Source organism: Artemia sp. Qi Xiang Cuo, chromosome 20 (assembly GCF_049724085.1).
Source record: "Artemia sp. Qi Xiang Cuo chromosome 20, ASM4972408v1, whole genome shotgun sequence".
NCBI lineage: Eukaryota > Metazoa > Arthropoda > Branchiopoda > Anostraca > Artemiidae > Artemia > Artemia sp. Qi Xiang Cuo.
Genome location: NC_142813.1, coordinates 13,242,161 through 13,253,398, shown reverse-complemented (window position 1 = coordinate 13,253,398; position 11,238 = coordinate 13,242,161). Strand labels below are relative to the sequence as shown.

Here is an 11,238-nt window from a genome sequence, read left to right as displayed (position 1 = left end):
TAAAGTGACTAAAAACCAGCTTGAAAGATGTTAAAAAGATAGCTTCCAGAGAATTAATACTGTAAGAATGAGGTTCCCCGTGGCAGACGACCGTCAGATACCTTTATCTGATAAATTTTCCAACATAGGATCTCCAGATTAAAACAAATAAAAAAAGCAAAACTAAGAAACCTTTAAACAGAAAAAATTGACATTTATTGTCTAATTACCTAATTTAAATTTTATCAAAATCAGCGAGCTAAATCAATCTAACTAGTTTATTTATTTTTACTTAGTTATAAATTCACTTTAGGCCTTTTTCAAAACTCAAACACCACATTAACAAAAGCCAAAAAAATTAAGCTTCTTTGCCTAATTTTATGATAATTAAATTTCCTAATTTAAATCTAACTAGATTTTAGTCTAATTATCAAATCCAACCTAAGTTAATCTAGTTAAGATTTAACCTAGTTGCATTGGATTTTAATTAGCTAATATATATCAAACTAGTTTATCTATTTGTAGTTAATTCAAAATTTACTTAAGGCTGTTCTAAAATCTAGGGACTCAAACACATAGATAAAGATAAAGTAGATTAAACAATTTTTAGATTAGAAATTAAACAACTATCTAATTTAAAATTAATGAAATAAAATCTATTATACTAACTTAATTACCTTACGTAATTTTAATTAAATAATACTTTAAGCTATTCTTCAGTGTCACACAAAGAAAAAATATTTAACCCAATTACAAGCCTGTAAATTTAAATTGAACTACCAAATTTACATCCAACCAAACAAGGGTGCCGGCAGAAAATTTTACCGGGGGGGGGCACACGCGTAAATAGCCATGGTGGTTAGGTGACAGCTTGGGTGGTTTAGGGCACCAAACTACGATTTTACCCCAAAGAGGACGAATTTGCAATCAATTTCAAATTCTGAGAAGCTAATTGATTTGAAAGTATAAAAAAACTATATTTTAGGCTTCCCAGATGCAAAAGATGTAATGCCAGTGACGGTGGCAGTACTGGATTCAACCAAGTTAATTCGCTTTATTTTTAATGAAATTAGGCTACGTCTGGTGATCTGTAATTGCATATCAGCTATAATGAGGGGGGGGGGTAGTAATTGTTTAGGTGGGGGTAGGGTAGATTCCTACAAAAGTACATTTTAACGGACAAAATGCTTACTTTTCCTGAGGCTTCAGATAAATGTTGAAAGAGGTAGGAGGAGTAGGAATTAATTAAAATGTTTCTTTATGCAGCTAAAATGTTACATTCCTATATCTAAAGGCACATAGGTGGAAAGGGCAAAGCAGGTCACCATCAGTCCCGCCGGAAAATTTCTTTGGGGTGGCAAATACTGCTAGGAATTTAGTTTTCAGCAATTTTAAATGGTAATATTTTTCTATTTATATAAAGTACTTCGATTTCTTTAAACGAATGTATGTAATGTATTTATCGATAAGAAAGAGATAAAGTAAGGAGCAACATTAAAACTTAAAATGAACAGAAATTACTGCGTATGTAAGGGGGGAGGCCCCCTCCTCAACACCTCGATCTTTACGCTAAAGGGGGTGGAGGTTGCATGCCCCCTGCTGGTGCCCATGCAATCTAATCAAAAATAATCTAACTAGTTTACCTAATCTCATCTAAAGTAAACTTTGCCTAAAACTATTCCCCAGACTCAAATACCTTAGAAAAATCACTAAAATCCATTATATTCTATACCAGATGATCGTTATATTAATATAAAAAAAGCGATATATCTTGTTATTTAGGTCAATAATTAATTAAAAAAAAATTACTTGTAGAAGTAAATATCCAAGTTCCAACTTAAAAAGAATAAGAACTATTACTTCATAAAATGTACAAGATTCCACTTGAATCTTGTGAAGCTATGGAGCCATCCATTTGATCGATCTTCTCTTTGCCTAATATCGCCTCTTCACCTTCATATATACCCAGACTAAGCGACTCAGTCTTCGCAACTTTATTTTCAATCCTATTCTTTCTCCTTGAACTCTCAAAACCTCACAAAAAATTATTCATTTTGACAACCTTTTCATCTAGGAAACTTAAATCATAAGCATAATCTAGATCTAAAAGAGTTTTACTTTCCCAGTTGATTCGTTCTCTTTCAAAGCTTTTGCAGTGCCCCTTAGGACCAAGTCCATCAAAATGATCCATATAAATAGAAATAAGACACACATGTTAATTCTTGCCAGAACTTATTTCTAGATTGTTACCAAGTGTATAAATATCAACTAAAAGTAACAAGCAGAATAATTACTCAAAACTGAGGATTATAATATCCCCAAAATATCTCTCAATAAGTATTTACTCTTGTAAGCACAATCTTGGAGGACAAAAAATAAGTTTCTCAAATGTTTTTGAAGCACAAAAGAAACGAAATAAAAAAAAAAAAAAAAAAAAAATCACTTTCATCAAACCTTTTTTCATCAAAGGACTTGAAATTTGGAAAACAAAGCCAAATAATTGTTCTCAACGGAATTTTTGGAAAATTTTTAGAATAATGATTATTCTGTAATTATTTTCAACCGCTCACATCACCTTTGCGATGCTCAACATTTAAAATCTCCCTTATCCAACTTACTTCTTTTTATTCATCCTCAAAGTTTATTTCGTGAAATACTCTGGAGGCTAAAACGCTTTTGAACATAAACAAGTTGCTGAAGTATAGCAATTGTGAGGAAACTGAGGCTAGTAAATCATTATAGAATACGGACAGCACATTTTTTTCAGAGTCAATGACATATAGCATACTTCCTTTTTTCACTTCTGGATACAGAAATTTATACTTTAACGCTTGAATAGCAGAAAAGAAATCTTTGTCCTGGCTAAAAGAAATAAAGAGAGAGGATTTACTTTACCATAGTTGTGTGATATGCAGGTCGTGGTAAACGTAATATATTTTTGAGGCACTAATGACATTCAGTGATTTTTATAAAAAATTAAAAAGATAGATGGCTAGGATGGAGGAAGATAGTGCATAGGTGTGTTGGCCTCTGGTGGCTTGATGCTACAGTGAATTAGTAGTAGTAGTAGCAATCAAATAATATATATTTCGGCTAGTTCCTTAAAAAAATTAAAATTGGAAGCCCCTAAAGTGAAAGTGCATCTCGAAGGGCTAAAGCAGTCGCATCAATTCACGAAAAATTAATGAGGAGTGGGACATATTGTTTTTTTCTTCAAAATCTAGAAGGGACAATTTATGATTTTTAACTTTTCCAATAGAAATACGGGAAAAGACGTTTTCCCAATGGCAATACCAAAAAAGGCCATTTATATGAGAATATTACCCAAAAAAGGAGTTTTTCAAAACCTAGGAAGGACACATGCCATCCGCTGCCATTTTCCTTCCCCTTTTCCCAATTGATGGCACTGGGCTAAAGCAACTTCCAATTTTGGAACTGCAGAAATTTATAATTATGCTCTAATTTCATTGTTCTTTAGTATTCTTTGACGTTTTCTACATGTTTTTCGAAAGGCAAAAACGAAACCCCCCTTCACAAGCCCGACCAATATTCAGGTTGATCAGAGGTCTGTATTCTAATCAAAGCAAGTAAAATCGAAAAAAAAATCCGCAGTTGGATTCTTAGAGAGGAGAAAAAGCAAGATTTACTGACTGCTGACTGCTTATCCAACAAGAGTTCCCTTCGAACCAGTGTGGGTGTCCGGCTGTCACAAATGGCACCTTCACATGGACCGCCTTTTCAAAATGACCCGCCCCTGATTTTTTGGCCATGCCCCCTGCTTGCTTCGCTCACTTAGGTTGGTTCATCAGACCTTTAAGATATCTGAGATGCAATCTAACTATAAAATGTTTACTTTTACAAAACTTTTTTTTCTACTTTTGTTTTTGACAAAATTTTAGTGAATGGTCAGTCGTTTTCAACTATGGTTTCAGTTTTTTTCTTCCAAATTCTATATGGTTTTAATTCTATATAGTTATTCTATAACCTATTATATTATATATGGTTGTTTACTTTATGTTTTTGCACCGATTTTCAATATATTTGAATTACGCTATATTTACAATGACTTTTCACGCGTTGTGTAACTTTACGTAGGGCGCTGTTTAGGGGAATACCCCCTAAATACTAAGCTTACAAAAAAATAACGCTCTGTGCGCATACAACTCACCATTTTGTACATTACTAGATATTCATAACATAAAATTTAATTTTTAACACATTATTCTGTTCTGTGGCAAAACTTAAGGCCTTTTTCTAAAAACGAAATTTGGACTGGATTTATCTGTAATATCTATAATCAACATAATATCATGGTTTTAAATTGGTTTAGCTATATCTAAAGAAAGTCACGTGAAACTTTGGTTTATCGGTAAAACCATGCTTTGCGGAAATACAGAAGCCAAATTTGTCGAAAAAAACGTACTCTACTACTACTACTACTGACGCCTCATCACATCATAAAGCTACCTGAGCACAGAGGGGAACCATGGTGGTATCTTGGTATTATTCAGCTCTGGGGTTTCTAATATATATACATATATATATATATATATACATATATATATATATATATATATATATATATATATATATATATATATATATATATATATATATATATATATATATATATATATATATATATATATATATATATATATATATATATATATATATATATATATATATATACCATAGTTGTCAAAACGAATATAGTAGAGAACAAAGCATGGCCCATAGTAACCAAAAACTGAAAAGCGCGTTAAAAAACAGTCTAGTGATAAATAATTGTCATTTATAGCTGATTTAGGGATGGTATCTATTATTTCGATTATTTTAATAGTGAAATGTTATTTTGAAACACACTTATGAGAATTTCGAAAAATAGCTAGAAGCCCGGAACGGAAAATAAAACATTTGATTCACTATTGCCAAATACCCCATACAGGAAGCTTGAAGCCCCTACCTTGAACAAAAAGAATTTTTTTTTTTTTGCACGGGTAGGACTCTTTTTTTCATTCTTTTTTTTTGCATTTCTTCTTCACTGCTAGCAAGGCACTGTGGAACAACACAATGAAGAATATATATCTAATGAAGAAACTTCTTTATATAATTAACGCCTGTTATGAATATAGACCAAAGTACTTACAAGCCATAGGCAGTACTGATCGCCAATGAAGTTAGAGGCCGTCTATTTTCCCAATCGACACTGCCAGTTGGTAATGTAATTACTTCAGCTTGATACCCTGGAGTCTTTCTCACCTGACCAGTTTTGGGCCGTAAGAACCCTACCTGAAAGGAGAACATCAAAATGAAAGAAAAAGGAACTGTCAAACATTTTTTAACAGTCAAATAAAAAAAGATATAATAATTTTATGGTAAACATAGATAACAAAGAAGTAATGCATCTTGTATTTTAGCCATTCAGAAGCCAATTATACTAATTCCACATTTAGGTTTTGAAAAATATGAAAATATTTCCTCCTCCGGTGTAAGCAACTCTCTCATTTGAGGGGATTAATTATCCAGGAGGGGGAAGATAGGCTGCTTTGTGAGTTAATGAGGTCTAGGACTTCCCGTTTTACTGTGGCAGTAGGAAATTTTGTATTGATGGGAAGGATGTCAAATGAAGTGTAATTTTGCTTTAGTATTTGTCTTTTTGTATATGGCTTTAATTAGCTTTTAAATACAGATTATTATTATTATTATTGCTAAGTTACGTTATATAACGATTTTTATTCAATTCTAAATTATTCCATGGTTTTACTAATATGGTTAATTGCTAACACCCGTATTTCATTTGCATCAACTTGCAGATTTCTCTTGAGCAGCTGGAACGGAAAATGAATTTTATGTAGGACAGAATTAGCAACTGCAGCAAAAAGATCACCTTGGAGGTTTTTCCAATCCCTGTAAAATCGGGCCTGAGTCTGATGTGGTTGTGTGGTAAGAGTAGATTGAACAAGAGGGCAAGAAATAGATGCAAATATTGGAAGGTGGTCTGATAGTTGAAGATCAGTAAGACGTGAACAGGTGACACTTGGAGATTTATAAAAGAAACCGCATGGTCGAGGTTCGATACGTGACTTGAATGGTCTGTGTAAGTGTAATCGAGATCTTTCGGCAATATCCTAAGCCAATCGTCAAAAATACCAGACCAAATAGAAGTACGCAAGAACGAGGCGTCCGTTAAATTACAGTTAAAATATCCTATAATAATACAACACTTACCTAATAGTCGAACCTTTGAAATGCAAGACCCTAGTTTCTCACACGCAAAAGTAAATAAAAATTCCGATCGGTCTTTGCGGTAATCAGTCGGGACATAGATATTTTACAATAAAATACTCTTCTACACGGACAGCAAGAAAAAAAAAAACCCATGAATCAAAAATACTCAACCGACACGAGGTCCTAACAAGCATTGCATTATAGCAAACCTTTTAGCCAAACCATGGAATAATTTTAAATTTCTTAAAAATCCGAAGAAACCATTTTTACCAGTTTTATCGTTCATTTACGAGGAAAATTCAATTATGACTGCTGTTAACGAAGTGAACGCAAACAAATACATACTCCATAAATACACATTTGAATAAATGTATACAGTCAAGTTAAAAATACATAAAAGTAAAAATTCATGTGTAAAAATATATACGAGTGAACATAAAATACGTATAATTCATGTGAGTACAAATAAAAACATATAACCCCTAATATCAGGAATTACTAGCGATATTTTATGTCATTAATTAAACAAGAAAAGATTTTCTAGGAAAAAAAGGGTGATATTAAACCAAAAACGATTAGAAACAAATTGAAATAATAACTCAAACTTAAAAATCGCAGAAACTACTATGAATGAAACCTAACGAACTAAAACTGAATAAAACGAAACTGAAATGAGTGAAACTGAAAATCAACAAAATTTATCTCAAATAAGAGTAGGATCAACCCATTTAAAAGGAACGGTTAGGACGTAGTTTTTCCCTAATCATAGCATTAAACGACTGAATATTATTATTTTGTTATTTTTTATATCCTTCCCTGAAGTTGTCATACCGTTCTCCTATTTTCCCTGTTTTGACACATCTTCCTGTCTCGACTTGTACAAGGCTGGGGACAGGGGAATTGTTTCTCTAACCCTAGGGACTGGTGATGAAAAACGATTATTGGCCATTCTGGCTTCGTAAATGTAATAAGGAACTATTTTTATCAGTATTATTGGTCTTTTACGAAAAAAGGTGTAAAAAACTTCAAAAGAGTAATAAAAGCGATATAAGCACATGCATAGAAAACTTAGGTACTTGCATGATAAACGCCCTACTGTTCAAGTTGTTCATTCATTGACGCATTATAGAACCGTTTTTTTTTCGTTAGTTTCTTTCAGCTTAGTGTGAAACAAGACAAATACAAGTGATAGAATAGATGGAAAGTATATAATTTGGGCTATATATTTGCATATTAGGGGAGAGGGGTAAAGTATTTGGGCAGTGTGAAGTTAAAAAACAATTCTTACTACATAATATGCAGAATAATTGTACCTAACACACTAGGCATGCAGACCCGCTACACTTAAGCCCCACCCCACCTACCCCCGCCCCTAATGTGCAAATATATAGCCCAAATTTGTTTCTAAAGTGTTATATTTTATCTTACTGTAGTATATTTAATTAGGTTTGGGTTTTAGTGAAATATATTAGAAGAGCATTAAGCAGGTCATATATTATACAAGTACAAAAACTTAATATATTAATAAGATAAAATTGATTATGAAAGCTATTCAGTAGCAATAAAATGGTGATTAAAAAAACCTGAAAGTACAGTTTTTAGGGTAAGTGATCATGATCAGAATCAAGGACAGTAGGTCATAAAATGTTATCAAGGATTCACAGTTAAATCGAGCGAAGGGAAGTTCAAGTTGACCCTGCGTGAATAAATAGATGAATTCGTACTTGCTTGCAGTTGTTTTCTTCTGCTTGACCTTTTCCATTTTGTTTCTTGACAATATCAAAATCGGATTGGAAAGAAGAGCCAATGTCTGGGGAATCGCACACAACTGGAACCTCTATAACCTGCAAAAATACACGTGACAAAAAAGAAAAGATCACTTTTTGATCCTGGTACTCCTGATACTTTCTGCTTCTATTTGGAAGATTTTACAAGCCCTTCAGCTTGTCAACTCATAAAAAACTATTTTATTAATAGTAGATATCTACCGATATAGAAAAGAACAACCTTAAAGCAAACATGATATTACCACCTTATTTTCCCCCTTTACGGTCCATTCTTTACTTATTATATTTTTTATTGCTTGTGCAGGACTAATATAGCCCTTCAAAAGAAAGTAGACAACTTAGCTGCCTGACAGGGTGAGAAATACAACACGACGATACCAAAGGTTTTATGCCGAGAAGCAGATCAGTTCTATGGTATACTATGAAACTTGCAAGATAAATACAAGTGAAAGTTGCTTATTATAAGGTTCTGGTTCCAGAAGCACAGAAATAGCTGTCAGAGCTCATACGTGTTGCTGTCGTTTCAAATAGCGGTCATTTCAAAGACATTTGATGATTAAAGTAAGTCCGATTTCTAACAAAGATTTCTACTAAGCTTCAAACTTTTGATTTTCTTTTTTAAAGTTTTTGAATTGTTATAATCCCTTGTTAAAATATATACAACAATTTTTGCAATTACCAGTTTTTTGCTCTTTGAGAAATTTAATGTCTTTTCATACTGTGTCTGTCCAAATATATTTGATTATTAAAGCTAGTCTGATTTCTAACAACGATATCTACTAAGCTTCAAACTTTTGGTTTTTTTTTTTAAGGTTTTTGAATTGTTATAATCACTCGTTGATATATATACAACAATTTTTTCAATTGCAAGTTTTTTGCTCTTTGCTCAATTTAATGTCTTTTCATACTTTGTATTTTAAAATATATTTTATTATTGAAGCTCAATCCTTAAAAAATTAAGTTTTTTGAATTGTTATAATCCCTTGTTAAAATATATAACAATTTTCGCAATTACCAGTTTTTTGCTCTTTAAACAATTTAATGTCTTTTCATACTGCATATTTTCAAAGATATTTGATTGTTCAAGCAAGTCCGATTTCTAACAATGATTTATACTAAGCTTCAAACTTTTGATTTTCTTTTTTTAGGTTTTTGAATTGTTATAATCCCTCGTTAAAATATATACAACAATTTTTGCAATTACCAGTTTTTTGCTCTTTAAGCAATTTAATGTCTTTTCATATGTGTCTGTTCAAATATATTTGATTATTAAAGCTAGTCCGATTTCTAACAATGATTTATACTAAGCTTCAAACTTTTGATTTTTTTTAAGGTTTTTGAGATTTTTGTCATCCCTTGTTAAAATATATACAAATATTTTTCCAACTAGTTGTTTTTTTCTCTTTACGCAATGTAATATATTTTCATATTGTCTGTTCAAATATTGTTATTGGCTCAAACCTTAAAATTAAGGTTTTTGAATTGTTATAATCCCTTGTTAAATATGTAACAATTTTGCAATTACCAGTTTATTGCTCTTTAAGCAATTTGATGTCTTATACTAAGTCGTTCAAACTATTTGGTTATTGAGCTCAAACTTAATTAAGGTTTTTGAGATTGTTATAATCCCTTGTTAAAATATATAACAATTTTTCCAATTACCAGTTTTTTGCTCTTTAAGCAATTTAATGTCTTTTCATACTGTGTCTGTTCAAAGATATTTGATTATTAAAGCAAGTCCAATTTCTAAGAGCTATTTCTACTAAGCTTCAAACTTTTGTTTTCTTTTATAAGGTTTTTGAATTGTTATAATCCCCTGTTAAAATATATAATTTTCAAATATTTTTGCTCAAGCTACCTAATGTTTTTTGCTCTGTTACGCAAATGTTTGAATGTCTTAATTCATACTGTCATATCTTGTTCAAATATATTTGATTATTCGCAATGACCAGTTTCCGATTTCTAAGCAATTTGATGTCTTTCATACTAAGTCTGTTCAAACTATTTGATTTTAGCTAACCTTAATTAAGGTTTTTGAATTGTTATAATCCCTTGTTAAAATATATAACAATTTTTGCAATTACCAGTTTTTTGCTCTTTAAACAATTTAATGTCTTTTCATATTGCATCTGTTCAAATATATTTGATTATTAAAGCTAGTCCGATTTCTAGCAACGATATCTACTAAGCTTCAAACTTTTGGTTTTCTTTTTTTAGGTTTTTGAATTGTTATAATCCCTTGTTAAAATATATACACATATTTTTCCAACTAGCTGTTTTTTGCTCTTTAAGCAATTTAATGTCTTTTCATACTGTGTCTGTTCAAAGATATTTGATTATTAAAGCAAGTCCGATTTCTAACAACTACTTATACTAAGCTTCAAACTTTGGTTTTCTTTAAGGTTTTTGAATTTTTGTAATCCCTTGTTGAAATATATACAAATATTTTTCCAACTAGCTGTTTTTTTCTCTTTACGCAATGTAATATATTTTCATACTGCATATTTTCAAAAATATTTTATTATTCAAGACAGTCCGATTTCTAACAATGACTTATACTAAGCTTCAAACTTTTGATTTTCTTTAAGGTTTTTGAATTTTTGTAATCACTTGTTAAAATATATATAAATATTTTTACAACTAGCTGTTTTTTTCTCTTTACGCAATGTAATATATTTTCATACTGTGTACTGTTCAAATATTTTATTATTCAAGACAGTACGATTCCTAATGATGATTTCTACTAAGCTTCAAACTTTTGATTTTTTTTAAGGTTTTTGAATTTTTGTCATTTCTTGTTGAAATATACATAAATATTTTCACAACTAGTTGTTTTTTTCTCTTTAGGCAACGTAATATATTTTCATACTGCGTATTTTCAAAAATATTTTATTATTAAAGCCAGCTCGATTTCTAATGATGACTTACACTAAGCTTCAAACTTTTGATTTTCTTTAAGGTTTTTGAATTTTTGTCATCCCTTGTTAAAATATATACAACAATTTTTGCAACTACCTGTTTTTTGCTCTTTACATCAATGTAATGTCTTTTCATACTGCAGATTTTCAAAGATATTTGATTATTCAAGAAAGTACAATTTCTAACAATGATTTATACTAAGCTTCAAACTTTTGATTTTCTTTAAGGTTTTTGAATTTTTGTCATTCCTTGTTAAAATATATACAAATATTTTTCCAATTACCAGTTTTTTGCTCTTTACGCAATTTAATGTATTTTCATA

At 30.9% G+C, this 11,238-nt stretch overlaps 1 protein-coding gene across 1 annotated transcript in view; it reads right to left on the bottom strand.

The window, feature by feature from the left end:
• The window catches only part of LOC148939886 (syntaxin-binding protein 5-like), a 169,120-nt gene that overhangs the window by 132,138 nt on the left and 25,744 nt on the right, over positions 1-11,238 (bottom strand). Inside the window, exons 2-3 of the mRNA XM_089106469.1 lie at positions 7,935-8,054; positions 5,129-5,271 (exon numbers count right to left, since the gene is read on the bottom strand). Coding sequence (XP_088962595.1) covers positions 5,129-5,271; positions 7,935-8,054 — 263 coding nt within the window. The remainder of the gene's footprint in view (positions 1-5,128; positions 5,272-7,934; positions 8,055-11,238) is intronic.